At 32.5% G+C, this 15,856-nt stretch overlaps 1 protein-coding gene across 9 annotated transcripts in view; it reads left to right on the top strand.

Moving 5' to 3' along the window:
• LOC133179165 (zinc finger CCCH domain-containing protein 13-like) overlaps nucleotides 1–15,856 on the top strand; it is a 59,660-nt gene that overhangs the window by 33,984 nt on the left and 9,820 nt on the right. For 5 of the 9 annotated variants that reach the window (XM_061313938.1, XM_061313942.1, XM_061313943.1 and 2 more), the window contains 9 exons: nucleotides 297–422; nucleotides 1,153–1,290; nucleotides 1,590–1,622; nucleotides 3,173–3,364; nucleotides 4,155–4,247; nucleotides 4,412–4,522; nucleotides 4,848–4,955; nucleotides 5,223–5,415; nucleotides 6,841–7,027. In XM_061313938.1, coding sequence (XP_061169922.1) covers nucleotides 297–422; nucleotides 1,153–1,290; nucleotides 1,590–1,622; nucleotides 3,173–3,364; nucleotides 4,155–4,247; nucleotides 4,412–4,522; nucleotides 4,848–4,955; nucleotides 5,223–5,415; nucleotides 6,841–7,027 — 1,181 coding nt within the window. Of the gene's footprint in view, nucleotides 1–296; nucleotides 423–1,152; nucleotides 1,291–1,589; nucleotides 1,623–1,895; nucleotides 1,908–3,172; nucleotides 3,365–4,154; nucleotides 4,248–4,411; nucleotides 4,523–4,847; nucleotides 4,956–5,222; nucleotides 5,416–6,840; nucleotides 7,028–15,856 lie in introns of all 9 variants that reach the window. The other 4 variants (XM_061313941.1, XM_061313939.1, XM_061313946.1 and 1 more) reach the window with 4 other exon arrangements.

The raw sequence follows: 15,856 nt of genomic DNA, 5'->3' as shown, positions 1-15,856 counted from the left end.
CCTTTCTTTTGTGAAAATAATTATGGCTATAAATGTGCAGTATATCCAAAATCCAGATGGGGGTGGGGGGTGTTCTGGGTTGGGGAGATCTAGTGTAGTCTATAAGAATCTACACATCTTTGCGATACTCTATCAAAGATCAGTTGTCTTGTCTCAGACAGGTGCCCCCACATTATTGATAGGTCTATATCCTAAAGTCAAGTTCTTCATAGTTTAGTATGATTAGCAGAGACAGCCACTGTAATAGTAGAGAGATGGCAGAATTCTTCCTAATGCGCATTCTGTCTTTTCTTCAGGATTCGGAATCTTACCAGCAGCTGGATCGTATGAAGAAGGACAAAGTGGAACTGGTATCTAAAATCACCTTCCTCAAGCAACAGATAGAAGAAATCGAAAAACTGGAGAATGAAGCCATCCGAGAGGTATAAAATAGGGTTAGGGGGACATTCTAGTGCGTAAGTGTACATGATACAATGTACTGTGATATATATCTGACTTTATCAGTGCAAATGGTCCACAACTGAACATATAATCATTTATGAAAATTATTACGATTCAATCAAATACTAGGAATTTATAAAAGTTTTGAATTTACTTATAATCCCATGTATATATCTTGTCTTCTAGACTTCAAATCTAATGAACTAAAAAATGATTTGATTTAATTTGAGTCTGAAAATTTGAACTTAAAAAACATAATGTAGTACGTATCAGTCAGTATCACTGTACAGTCAAACCTCAATATCTCGAATCTGTGATATTTCTCAGTTTTCTTGGCTCCTTCGAGTTCAAGATGAGGTTTGACTGTTGTATGCATCATTGGAATTATTGTATCTGTGTATTATCACATGATACCTGATCTTACTAGCCCTAGTATATAATAACTTTAAGGTATCTATTCTAAAATTTCCCACTATTGTGTTTTATGTCAAATTTTAATTAGCCTTTAGGATGATTGTCAGTACATTACAAGTGATGTACAAACCGATTTGTTCAACTTACGGATGTTCTGTCCAAGCGAGGTTGTATCTGACCTTGACATATATTGCTTCAGTGAGAGTCATTCAGGACAGCCTTTAGGTCCTATTTTCACATGTATTATATGAATTGAAATTGAAATGTTCATTTATTTAGCACATTATTCTTTGACAGCTGGAAATGGAGAAAGCTCTGTTGGATGGAGAGAAGGAGACAGAGATGGAGGAACTGCAGAGAGACCAGGAGCGGATCAATGTTCTAAAGGAGCGGCACCGAGAAGTGGTGGAGAGGGCCGCTAGGGAGAGGCAAAAGGTAGAGAAAGAGGGGAACTCCAGAGGGGCCCTGTAGAGGGTTCTCTTATTGGGCTATAATTGAAAATTGCTTCTATAGGATATTAATATCACACAGACATTAGATTAACTATCAGTACATACCTTAGAACAAACAAACTTATTATCTGCACTAGATCAGAGGTGTATCTTTTATAATGGGTATTATTGCAGACCTAATACAGTGTAATAATATTAATTTCAGTCATTGATGATATTGCTGTAAAAGTTTAATCATGATAAATTCAATGTGGTTAACAAATGTAAATTTATGATATTCAGCAGCGAATTAGAACTTCCAGCAGATTACGTAAAGTAAGATTTTGCTGTCGTTGAGTGGAATTTTTTTAGATTCTATTGCAAACACAGCTTAAATGGGGAAAAAAATCCTGCCCGCTCAAAGAAAGGACAAAAAAGAAAATGCAAAATTTTGCTTTGCCTAAATCTTAAGTTTTGCCACTGTATATCTGGACTTTATTGCAATGTTTTTTCTTCATCTTCTTATTCATTTTATTATATTTTTTTAAATTTTGCTTTCATCAGCAACCATTAGTAGACTTTGCTTACTATCTTTCTAATTCTTTCTAGGCCAGGTTTTGGGTGCGTATTTAAAGTGTCTAGTATTGTCTAAGAATTAGCATTAAAACAGTAGGATCTTAGCACGCCCACTTCTATGGACTTGTACTGTTATGTCACAGTCTGTGGTTTGTGATCAGAATGCTGATTGGTTGGTATGACATGTCATTGACATATCTGAAGAGTTTAATATGAAAGCATGCTGAAGTGACTATATCCTGAAATAGGAGTGATACCTTTATAATGTATATTATTCAGGAATGTGTGGAATATGGAATTGTATCTAAAGAAAAAAGAACTAACTGTTATTAATTAACAGTTGTTTGTCTTTGGTAGATTTGATATATATATCTTGTTTACAAAATAGTTTTCCCTGTTTCAATGATTAAACTTTCTTGTATTACTCCTGACCTGAATATATTTCTAAAAGTGACTCTCAATTTGAAGTCTACTCAGTGGGTAGATAATATATTATACAGAATAGAAAGGAATGTTGCATGTCCCTTGTAATGAACAGCTAACAAGGTATTGACGTCATACTGGTATAATTACATAGTTGTGATGTTGAAAATCCTATCTAAAATTTTGAAGAAAAAAAATTTCCAATACCTGTAATGTGTAGAGTGAGTTCCCATTTAGTAGTCTATTAAACCTTTTGTTGCATGTTAGCATATATATTTTCCTTGTTCTGAATTAAGCTCCTCAGTTCATAATGATTTAACAAGGAACCTCCTCTGTATAGTGGAAGGAAGTATAACTGCAAGTTAATAAGTATGATCTAGGCATGTACAAACTGCATATGCTGTGATGGGGAATGAATTTCAGTCTGTATAAATACAGAGAAGCAAGCAACATATGAGCAGTAAATTGGCTTTGATGCTAATCATCTTCCTTTAGTTCATTTAGAACTTTCCTAAACTCGAGAGCCATTGTAAACTGCATACATGAGTGGAAAACTTTTTGATATCCTGCCTTTGTTTTCAAGCATAATTATATAATTGTCTGATGATTCTATGCTGCTTTATATTCTTTTGTTTGTGTTGATAAGAATACTTCATTAATAATGTGCTGTTTAAAAGATGACGTATCTAAAATTTAGTTTTGCACGACCTTTGGCTATTTAAAATGTGATCATCTCTACGGAAATGATTTTTGTCTGAAGTTTAAAGTCAAATATGATCAAAAAAATTTTAATGACACTAGAGAAGAATTATGTAAACATGAAATTTCGAGTAGGGTACAATATGTAGAGAGTTGTTTGAAATTTTTAATTTTGTGGATTTTGCCAGGAACTGCAGCAAATGGAGAAACAGAAAGAGTTAATACAAAAGCTGGAGGAGGAGCAACAGGAAACGGAGCAGAGGCTGGAGGCATGCTCCAAGGACGAGGAAGAGGAACTACTGGAGAAGCATCAACAGCAGACAGACAGCATAGAGCATAGACAGAAGATTTTTGATGATCTAGAATTCAAACAACTTGAGGTCAAAATCTTTTACTGCATGTATATAGAGTTAATTCTCACCCCATGGCAATTAATTTTTGCCCCATATCAGTTCCATTAACTTAGCCTTTTTTATGCTCTGTTCACAAGGAAAGCTTAATTTAAATAAAACATAAGTTACTGTGAATTAAATTTGAACTGTGTTCACATGGAGAATTTAATGCATTTTAGTTTAAGTCAAATTAATTTACTGTGCATCAAATTGCTTCGCATTAACTCCATGTGAATGCTAAGCGAAACTAATTCAAATTCAATTTTGACGCATACATAATAGCAAAATTAAGCCACATGCCACATGTTGGTGGTCAGGTATAAGTACTAATGCTATTTTTAAGTGAAAAGCAAAGGAAAATATAGTTTATCACAAAAAAATGTGTACATGTAGACACTATGACATTACATGTCAAATCCATATCTACTCTTAGACTACATGAGGTGACATGATTTGCAAATGATGTCATGATAGCCTTTAATTATTGTAGTGCTACTGATGAAGGGAACAAAATGGGCAAAAATACATGTAAAACAGGGGCAAAAATTTCCCTATATGCAGTATATATATATGTTTTTTCCCATATGCTTTTATGTATAACATTATCAAAAACTCGAATGAATATTAAAATTTGTTATTGGTATAACTTTCAATTCTCTTGAGATTTTTTTTTTCAAAAATTATTGCAGTATATCTATATTCTATCTGTATAGTAAATATATTTTTGTTTTTTCTTTCAATAAATCATTCAAATTAAATTTATTTATACACTTTACAGTCTGAGGCAAAATACGAAGAAGAAAAGGAGCAAATACAGAGAAAACTGATGAAAGAGCAGCAAGATTTACTGGAGAAATACAGGTCAAGGGAGGTAAGCCAGCAGTGGAGAAGACACTAGAGGAAATTACTATGGTGGTGTTATTCAACCTTGACTTTATTTTAGAAAAAATACCATTAATTATCCGGACCAATTACTGCTTCATTAGCATGTCATTTTGTTTAATAGCAATGTAACATTAGTGTTGTAATTTTAAGGATCGTTTAGTGGAAATAGATGGCCAACAAAAGGAAATGTTGACTGGAGTCAGAAAAGACATGCAATCCATGGAGCAAAAAAGGCAGCAATTGGTGGAAGAGTTCCGGAAGGTGGGCACTGATTGGTCAATTTAGTTCATTATCCCTCTGTGTTTTAATTTGTATTCTGTCTTATTTTATTTTCAGCTGCTAAAGCAAAACTGTTAACAGATTTTTTTTTCCTCTTCTCTGAAATGTTCTGCCATCCATTTCTATATCAATATCAAGAAAAATTAATTTCTAGTTCAACTCTCCAATTTGATTTGATCTGTTTTACTATTTAGTTGTGTAGGAAATCAGTTTTTTGTGCATGTTTTTTTTTTAGTTATTTTTGGGTGAGCAGTCTGCTTGCTTGATGAATTAGTCCTAGCATTAGAAATCGGAGTCTTGTTTTCAGGAAAAAGTAGAATTATCACATTTGGTGAAGAAAATTCAAGAAATTTCCAAAATGCTGGCTATTCCTGTTAGTGATGACAATAGAGACTCATTTCTAGCAGAATTACAGGTATCAAAGCACAGGAACACAGTGTTGACAACATATTTTTTAAACTCGCATACTGTAATTTAATATTTCCTGTAATTCAGTTTTTTATTATATTTCATGAAATGAGAACCTATAAGTGCTCAAAGCACATCAGTTCTACATACTTCATGCCCATAATTGCTGAAGAGTATATGAATGAATTATATTTATATATTTGGATAAATTACATTTAAGAGTGTTCAACACTCTTAACTATGGATTTTCTTTATGAAGAAGTAATACTTGCAGGAGGGAAAGCACTCATCCAGAGACAGTTACAATGAACCCATACAAGGTCAGGGAGATAAGGAGGGTTCAGTCCCCCTCCCCACATCAAGTCCAACAATGACCTGGATAGCATCCTCAGAGAAAGGTGAGCGCAAGAAATCAGCCACCATGTTGGAGATCGAGCGTAACCACTCACTGTTCCTCGAGCTTCAAGGCAAGTAGTGGTCTCTTCTGTACACTGAATTCATTGTATCCCCGATAGCTCGGGGCATAAATAGGCCAAGTAAAAAAATATTATAGATGAAAGAGGAAATGGGGGAAAAATGTATTGCTAAAAATATTGAAAAGTAATGAGAAATTTTAGTCTAATTTATATATTGACCTAATTATTTGCATTTGAGTGAAAAATGTTTTTTTATAATTCAGTGTACAGGTGGTCATTGGCACTGTTTTTGGTGTATAGAGATTTTGATTAATTCCAGCTGAAATGAGTATGGGAACCCGCTATTTAGTTTTTTGAGATAGAAATTACTTTTTGAATCCATAATTATTTTGATCAGTTGTTCCCATACTCGTTTATGTTTGAATTCAGTGTGGTTAGAATGTTGTGGACTCCATGAGATACTTTTGAAAAATATCCAAATTTAAAAAAAAAATCTAATTCCAAATTCATATCCACAACAATTCTATATTATAGTGTAGGAATTTGCAGTTTGTATAACTAGGTCTAACATTTGGTGTTGATTATGTTCATGTACCTTTTCTCTTTAATATTTTGGCTCACATAACATGCAGCTTTTGATTTTAACAAAGACAGGACTTATTTTCATGGTAATATATCAAAACACTGTTTCAGTTGTCCATTGAAACTTCACTTACTAAGCTTTGCTGTATATCTGCACGACCATTTCATTATTAGTATATACCTGTTGTGGGGATAATTTCTTTCCTTTTAAAAATTCCATTACACTTGCAAAAGTTATGCACTCAATACATGTTGTTGAGACTTATCGGAGTCATCTCCCTTTGCATGGACAAAACTTAAATGTGGTGGGGTGCACTTTAAGTAACACCTTTATTGATGATGAAAAAAACTGAAAAAAGTTCTTTACTCATGCAGATATATGTGTAAGCTAATGAATTCTACTGATATTTTCAAGTAGACTATTGTTGAAAAGTCTCTAAGTTTCTTCACATTTATGATATCAAAATCTTTTTGTCTATCCACTTAATAACAAATCTCTGACAGACTTCTGTAGTGGGTATACTAATCAAATGAAACTTATCTATTAATTACATACTGATAATTAACTAAATTCTTCATTTAATTCACTGTATAGAGCATGTGTGTTGTTAATTTTTACGCACTGTCTGTGAAATGATTTTCTGAAATAGCTCCTTTGATAGCATGAAATCTAAAGCAGTTTTCTTAAAATAACCTGAATGTTAATGAATATGATTGCTTATATCTTTTTTTCCTGTAAGTTGTTAAATAAATCTTCTTTACTATATGCATGTACATATTTCTTGCCCATGCCTCCTATTAATTGCTTTTTTAACTGTGAATTTGATAAATTGACTCCAGTAAAAAAAAGAATGATATATGTCTACAACACTGGTAATGTGTTTCCTAAAATAGGTGGTCATGTGATCGAGCAAGAGAAGAAGCGTATAGAGGAATTGAAGCGTAGGGCAGCAGATGAGGGCCGGGCTCAGTGGGAGGAGAGAAAACTTAGAGAGGCAAACTGTAAGAGCTTCAACTCACTCGAATCCGAGGATAGCAGTGTGGCCAGCAGCTGTGAGACTCCATCTGAGAAAGAAACAAGGTAAGATCAAAGGTCATGGGTCAAGGTCATGATTTCCAGTTAGTAAAATTTTTTGTCACCAAAAGGTCAAAGGTAACTTTTCAAAGACTGATCATCATTAAAGTATAGAAATTTAAAGCTGTGTGTGTTATTGGAGACACATATCATACTAGTACTGTAGTATTGTTATAGTACTACACTTAGTGGATGGTTAACTGAGTTGAAGACATTGTCTAACAGGATATTCCTAAAGTAACAAAGTAGACTACAGACTACAAATGACATCTCCCTGTCTTTGACCGATCAGTGGTGATGGAATAGGAAGTAGATACCTCATTATTATTTGTCTTTTGTCAGTTCAGAGGATGTAGACATTTATTTCGCATGACTTGCATCTGTCATTTGACTGTAGGATATGACAAAAATGAATGCTATCTTCCCCATAAGATGCTGAAGATCAATATGGGATGTACATGAGAGGCTTTATTTAGCTGTAGGTTTCAATTTAAAGACAATTTTAGCTGAGATTTATGACTTGAAGCTGTTGTCTAACGATTTAATTGTTTCACCAGGATATTGTCTGCTTGTAAGATGTGCCTGCCTGCAGATCGTGAATCAGGGTGTTGTCTTCTTAATTGAGCAAAGATAAAATTTTAGCTTTTTTTTAAGCGATGGAGAATGAAAGGTTAATTTGGACATTTTAGAATTTTTTTGCATCAAAAGGACATTTTTTTTTGTCGGAAGCCACTTGTGTGAAAAGATAATATTCAGAACTTTTCAGTTACAGTAATTTTGGTTCATTTTAGAAAGTATTGAGGAAAGATTACTCATTCAAATCAGAATTTGAGTCCTGGAAGATCTTTTTTATATTTAGGGTGTCCCTTCAGAGAACCCCTAAATCTTTATTTTTTTGTATATAGATTCTGAAACAGAAAAGGCTGTACCTAGTTGTTTACTAATATGAATTGTACTTTTTTATAATGACATTAGAAACAAAGTCTGACAGTTAATAGTTTAAGTAGCTATGTGAGCTTGGAATACTTGTCATACAATTTTTATCTATATTTTCATCAGTACAATTAAGATCTAAATTACAATTAAAAGTAGCTTGTCCTAATGGCTAAACGCAATTATATCCATCTCTGTATAAAATGCACTTCTGTTAGCTAAGAAAGATTTAATATCCACATATATGAGAATAATTTCCTGTCTAGCTGGCAGTCATGCATAATTCATAGACGCAAATCTGGACATGCTGTATTGCTTTAGATATTGTCAATGAGGGGAAAACCAGCCAGATTGATCACAGAGATGGGGAGATAGTAAGAATCAAGCATTACAGGGGAGTTGGACAATATATGTGTGAATAGGTGGATGAAATGTATAAGGCTTGTGTACCTACAGATATTGTTTAATTTATTTGATAGTAGTTAATAAGAAAGTTGTTTTAACACATTTAGCCAGACCCCCTGAAAAGTCCATTTTGCTATCCATGAGTTCTTTCTTACCCCCCCCCCCCCTTTTTTTTTGTTGTAAGATGTGAGCTTTGGAACCCTGTATTTGCAAAGATAAAACCAATTACTGTAAATTCATTTATTTTCACCAAGTCAAATTTTCACAGTTGGTTTTGGGGTTTTCATTTTGTGGTTGAAGAAGTACAGTGTGTATGCAATTTATTTTCCTAAGATTAAGAGTGGGAAAATAAGATCATCAAGGGTAAAGATTGTAAATGGAGTTTTATGAACAAATACCAAATTCAAGGTCAGTTTTAACTTCACTGAAATGACTTCATCATGTAAAATCATTTTGTAAAGAAACAGGTACATGTAAATTTCGAACAAAAAGTTCATATAAAAGAATTTTTTGACATTTAGCTGTCTTCATTAACATTCATATGTTGATTGAATTAACTCCATAGTGATGGCTATTTAGAGTCCGGATTCAATTATCAGGTTTTCCAATTTAGGTTTTGAGCTTTTGGCTATAATTAACCAAAGGTGATGGAGTTTTTACAGGCAAAAAGAGACCGTTTTTCCTCATACAATTGATAACACTGCCACATCAATACACTTCTCAATTTATCAGAGGAATAAAATGATTGGGGTTTCCTCATTATTATTCTTGCGTACAATACCAGATTATGGCTGGAGCAAGTCCTTGATACGTTCTGAATAAAGGTAATCTGTGTAATCTATCAGTTTCCATCAGTGTTTCATTGATTTGCAGACATCAGGTGACAGGAACATATAAAAGGATTTGTGATTGACACCACCAATGTTTTCTTTGGCTTTAATTTTATTTCAAATTTTTGGGTTTTTTTTCCTTCATTGTCTTAATACTTTCAAAATTTCGTATCTTGACAAAGTAGACTTAGGTTGATTTGTGGTGGTTTTTATTTTATTTTTTTCTTCTAAATTGCCATGATTTTATGTAAATGATATTGATCATTGATCACTTGTTGAAATTAAAAAAACATCACCATTTTGATAAATTTAGAATTTCAAAAGAGGCTGTCTGATCAGTTGTCATAGTGATCTGTAAAACCAAAGTATATTTTGCATGTTAAGCATTTCAATTACTGAAAGCTGTACATTTCTGCCAGTAATCTGACCGTTATGGTCTAGACAGACGAGGTACCATTCGCAATGTATTATCTAATTAATCTCAAGATATGCATACATTTATCCATAATTAATTGTTATATTACTCTAGAAGAATTACTGAATTCAAAACTTACAAACATTGAATTTTATGGAGAGAAAAATAGACAAGTTTTACCAAAAGTGAATGCATGGATAACGGTTTTCTCCCACTGAGGCATAGGTTAGTGTTAATTTGCAGTGGGAAAAAGATCTGTTACTGAGTAGTAAAAAGTGGAAAATGTTTGATGGTACGCACAGGACCATTGAAACTTGCTACAATGGATGAGAGTGGAAGACTGGTGAACTTCACGAGAGTCATGTTTCCTTGTTTTGTTTTTAATTATTGATGAAGGAATTGGATGAATTGGCAAGATAAAGATTGTAACTCACTAGGAGGCTATAGATTTCTGTACATGGAAAATGTTACTGCTCGATGGCGCATTATTTTTGCAGGAGCTCCATTGTTCCCTGCTGGCCTACGATTGGTCTTCTCTGTGCAGTATGTTTATTTAAAAACAAAAAGAGAGGAGGTAGTCATTGTACTTTTGACAATAAGTTCTGGATAATTTTTCTAATTTTGGCTGATATTTGTCCCACTCATTTTATATAATTTGGCAGCTGGTCAAGTTGTATTACTATAAGCTGCTTATCCTTTTACACTGGGTGGTACTTTTTCATAGCTAGTTAGTTGGACTATTGCTTGAAATAATGCTTTACCGTTTATACTCACCTATAAGTCCAATATTTAGGAGTTATATTTTAATCCTAAACTCTGTCCAATTTCTAGGCAAGTCCTAGAAACATTGGTATTTTTCTGGACAGCAAAATATATAGACAAGTGATATATCTCTCTAAAAGAAAAAATATGGACAAAATAAAAAGGGTACTTGTTTAATTTGTTGAGAATAAAAGGTTATAAATGTCAATATCCTATCCCAAATTATTATTTGAACACAGGTAAATAATGTACAGTAGATATTATTGATATGAAATTGATTTGTTGAGAATGAAAGATTAAGTATCGTTATCAGTTCCAAAAATATTTGAAATGCACGTAAAAGCATTGATCTTAAATTGTTAACTGATTCTGCCAAAAAGTTGTACAGACTTATAAGAGGGCCAGTGACAAATCTCTCCAAAATAGCTTTAAAAAATACAACTGACTTATAAGCAAACTGGCTTAGAGGTGAGTTTATACAGTGCTTTTTAGAGTGGAGTAGAACTTTATTATAAAATATTCTGACAACTTATTTATTCCAAGAAATTACCCACAAAGATAAATAAACTTATATCAATTAATCCAGATATAAAATTATTTTGATAAAGTTCAGCTAATCAACTTGGTTACTTATTTATTTGTCATATGTTGGTGGTATTATTTTCATTTGAAGTAATTGGATGAAAAATTAATGCATTGTCTTTGTAAATCTGACATAAAGTCCCAGTGCTAAATAAAGTTACAGTCTTTGAAATTTAGTATATGGAAGGATATCTGATTTCACTGTCCACTTTATTGATTCTAGTCTGGGTAAGGTAATATGTTGTGTGTTTCATTATAAGTTCCATTTTGTGCAGTAAAGTAAGATTGCAGATGGGAAAGTGGAGATCAAATCTTTGTCGGTTCAGTAATATTAAAAAAAGTTCTGTTTCTCAGTTAATGGAATAATTGCCACTTAAAAGCAATTCTGAAGGAGATTAAGTCTGCAGATTTTTTTGTAAAAAAAAATGTTACAAATTTTATTTCATGTTCAACATTGGCATTAATTTATGACCATTTTCAAGATGATTCTGGTAGTGTGATTAAGATGTGAGCCTAAAAACTTAATTTTTTTAAATTTCAAAACAGAGGGCGTTTTTATTATGACTTGCGTGGGATGCTGTTTTAGTGAATTTAATAAGCCAGGTGATTTCATCATAATGGAATCCCATTTCCATTTGTCATAATTCTGTACTGTTATTGTGGAACTGCAGATATTAGAAAACAAGCAAGAAAGACCAAAGGAAAAAATTTTCTATATGTGTTCGTGGAACTATTCATAGTGGGATGAAGATCTTTGGCATATCCTTGAGTTTGGGTTTAATGTGCGTAGCTAATTTGAAAGAAAAGTCATAAAGTTTACCAGTGTATTAAGCAAAAATTACTGTAGCCCAAATGGCTTCGGCACTAAAATTTCAGGACGAAATCCCACATTCTTGAGCAAGAGACAGTTGGTTAATGTCTAATTGGTGATAAAGATTTCCAGCCCTGTTCATCCACTGATGTAACAAAGTAATTTACACAAATACACCGTTGAGTACATTATGGAAGAACTTGAATCAATTTCACCTGAATTCGGAGGCTGGGAAATTAACGATATTGACAAGACTTCCACACTTAGGTCATTATTGATAGATTCTTGAGCTGTGTTTGAATACCAGTTGTGTGAGTGTTTTCATATCGGGCCTTCATTTCACCAATATTGAAAATTATTTATTGATATAAAGATCAAGAGATTGAGGAGAAAATGGTTGGCCAGGTAGTCTAGTCTTTCTATTATGTGGAATTGGTATTCTGTTTGCTTTCTGTGTTACAATGATTGCAATTCTTTGCATGGATATAAAAACATTTTAGGAATCTTAAGAAATTAAAAATGATATCAAATATGAATAGTTTACAACTTAATGAAGATTCAATTCAGAGAAAAGAAAAAGTGTGCGTAGCGTAAAAAAAAAAAAATTCGGAATGTGATACAAAATGAGTACCAATAACAAAGTATGGCAAACTCAAAACTGACACTGAGTGAGGTGAAGAAAAAAAATGGCTTTTCTAGTCATATAGGGGGGTCCCCCCGTGTGACTTTTAAGCATTCCCCCTCCAAAGTAGGGGACTCCCAGTCCAGAAATACTATAGCTAAGGGATTTAACTTGGACTACTGCTGGTTTTGTGGAAGACCGATGAATGGGTGAGTGAAACAATTTTAAAATGAGTAAATGTCCTTTAATTTTTCATTGATATGAAATTTATGTTATTTTTGTTGCAGTATTTTGTGTAACCTTGATACTTGTTTAGAGATGAAGGTTTTTATTTTTTGGCATTTTGTGGCTACAGTGACTCATACAAAGTTGCCTTTTGGTATATATATCTATATATATATATATATATATATATATATATATATATATATATATATATATATATATATATATATATATATATTTTTTTTTTTTTTTTTTTTTTTTTTTTTTTTTTTCACCTGTATGTGATTTTTGGCAGGGCTGTTGCCCCCCCCCCCCCCAAAAAAAAAAAATATATATATATATATATATATATACTGCATTAATTCCTTTTGATAAAAAAAAAATATTTACATAATTTTTTTTTTAATGATTGATTGAGCTACACAGTAGATGTGCATTAATGTATAGAGAAAACTTGTATGCTTTTTATTATGCCAGTGCCCACAACAATACAGCTATAGGTCTTACGGTCTTCTAAGTCTCTTCCAAAAGATCTTTGACTTTCAAACTAATGTTGAGTATTTTGTGATGAACAGTGACCAAGATCTATAATCCAGCAGGGAATCGAACTCAGAAAATCTGATTGAAGTTCTCATTTCTTGCGAATTAACTGGATGGAGTAAAAAGTGCTAATCATTTGCACTATGCAACCTTGGTTTTTTTTTCAAACACAGAAGACAATCATTTTGCATTGTCAATGACAGCTGATGATGAAGATGACATTTCAAACAAGATTGATTTTGGACCGAGGGTCTATTTGAGTAATTTCTGTGTCAATGACAATATAAAATGACTACAGTGGATAGTCCATTATACTTCACTATACATACACAGGGATTTTTTTTCCTGATAAAAGAATTCACTGTAAGACATATTTGCCCGACTCCCCTTAACATGGATCAATCTAAATGTGACAATCATTTTTCCATCATTTCATGGTTTACAAATTTTTTTTAATGTTAATCTGCATAATCGCAGCATTTTATACCTATTATGTTACTGGAGAACAAATGGTTCATTGCACAAGGTGCTTTATAAGGAAAGAATGTAAAGTAGATGTTAATAGTACAGCCATACTTCACTGACTCCAATTTAGGATGATTTTCCTCAATCAACATAAAATTATAAATTGACTTGGTTTACCTCTATTTTCTTAGTGCATTAGATAATTGTTATGCAAAACATAATTTATTTTGTCCATACAATATTGTGATAGCAAATGCTTTAATGTTTTGACCTAATTATCAGTTAATATGATTTACAATAACATGATGCTCTGACAAAAAGCTTATTTATTTGACCAGTACATGTACCTAAAGATTGTGCTCTAGTGATTGCTCAAAAATCGTTTTAGCAAAACGAATGTAAAATCTTTTGTATCTCTGATACTTTTGTAGAAAAAGTTTCTTACAAACGAAATACTATGACCAACATTTTGTTTAATGATTAATTATCATTATGGACATATTAATTTTAATTTATATAATTTAGCTGCATGTCTATGAATAAATACAGTCAAACCTAGTTATCACAAACTCGATGGAGTCCAAGAAAAAAAACTTTAAGTTAACCAACTGAAGGATTCAAGATATTGAAGTTAAAATACGTGATTGAATAAAAGGTAGTTTTGACATCCAACTCACTTCAGAATACCCATGGTATTTGAGATATTGATGTTCAACATACAAAAGTTCAACTGTATTTAATCAGTTGAAGTACCTATTTTTTTACCTACCAATATCATCTTTTTGTTACATTTTTTTCTTCTTTTATCTTAGCTTAATAATAAAGCTTGGAGTTTCATGAAGTAAACAATAAAATGAACTTGTTAACCACATATTTCAGTGAGGTCGACACGTTATATCTGAGAAGGATGATTTGTAAAGTTCCCTCAAAATTCAAGGATAATGCATGTAAAATATTTCATTTAGGAAGAACTTATAGCTTTTATCTCTAATTTGCTAATATTACTTGTTGGCATTTCAATCTGTAAAGGTTATCGAAACACAAAGTATGGCTCAGATGTTCATAGTAAATCAATTATCGTAAGTTCTCATCATTTTTATGTACCTAACAAAACTTCAATTTCCTATGTTGATAACAGTTGATATGATGAATCAAACACTAATTTCAAACAGTAGATATTCAGAAGAGATTTCCCAATGGTGCAGTAATATTACAAAAAAATTAATTGCAATTAATTAACACACTGTCAGAGTTTTTTGTGATCCCATCATTATCAGAATGTCTTTATTATGAACTGTGGAATCTATATATTCCTTTAGGCCATGTTGAATTTCTATTTATTAGGAGCGTAGGCCCTATGCTATTGTACATGCGACTTAATTCTATACCAGCAGTACGTGGGACTTAATTCTATGAGATGAATCTCTCTGTCAAAAAGTTGTGATTTACCTTTGTTATTTTATAATTATTATATTGGAACCGGAGATTATGTGTCCAGGGAAACTGTCGATATCGCTTCATCTAAATTCATCATGTCTTTCCCAAGCTGAACTTGTGACTTGCTAATTGATCATAAAAGACTTGGGACTGGACAATGAACAGTCCATTCTCTGAATGTCCTTCATAAGGTCTGCGGGTCAGTTTTCCTACATCTCCATTTAAATCAATATGACAATGCCCTGCATGTACAGCCATTAATCAAATAAGAAAATTTTACATAGCCTGCATTAATGGAATGCAGAAACAATAATTTCGGCTTGTTTTGTAGTGCGAATAAGTGGAATCTGTCTGTTTGCTAATGCATTATTGGTTTCAACCTGGGCTTCTAAGCATTGTTTAATTAAATTTTTTTCAGTACTTTATGCAATCTGCAGTCAATAATGGATGTACTTGAAGCTGTACTGAAAAGGTACTTATTGTGATGTGAAAATACCCAGTAATATCAGAGTTGTATATGGCACACGCTTTACGGGTTTGATGATTGTGTAGTTTGTTTTTGCGTATCAGATGATGGGTCCAGATAGTATCAGCAGAGAACGTCATGTTTATACGCTTAGTAGTCTCTTGTTCCATTAAGATAAAATTTGCTTGATGAAAAAATCAATTAGAAATATTAAAATACTCTGTTCATCAAAAGCCCTGTTATTCAAAGTATCATAATTAATTGTAGATAGTTCTTGGAAACTGATAGTTAATATTGATCCACAATGCACCAGTATCTAAATGGTGTAGTTCCTTTTCATTT

This window comes from Saccostrea echinata, unplaced genomic scaffold (genome assembly GCF_033153115.1).
Source record: "Saccostrea echinata isolate AGI-Se365-2 ecotype Australia unplaced genomic scaffold, CSIRO_AGI_Sech_v1 ptg000004l, whole genome shotgun sequence".
In the NCBI taxonomy this organism is placed as follows: domain Eukaryota; kingdom Metazoa; phylum Mollusca; class Bivalvia; order Ostreida; family Ostreidae; genus Saccostrea; species Saccostrea echinata.
This window is presented reverse-complemented; position numbering and strand designations above follow the sequence as displayed.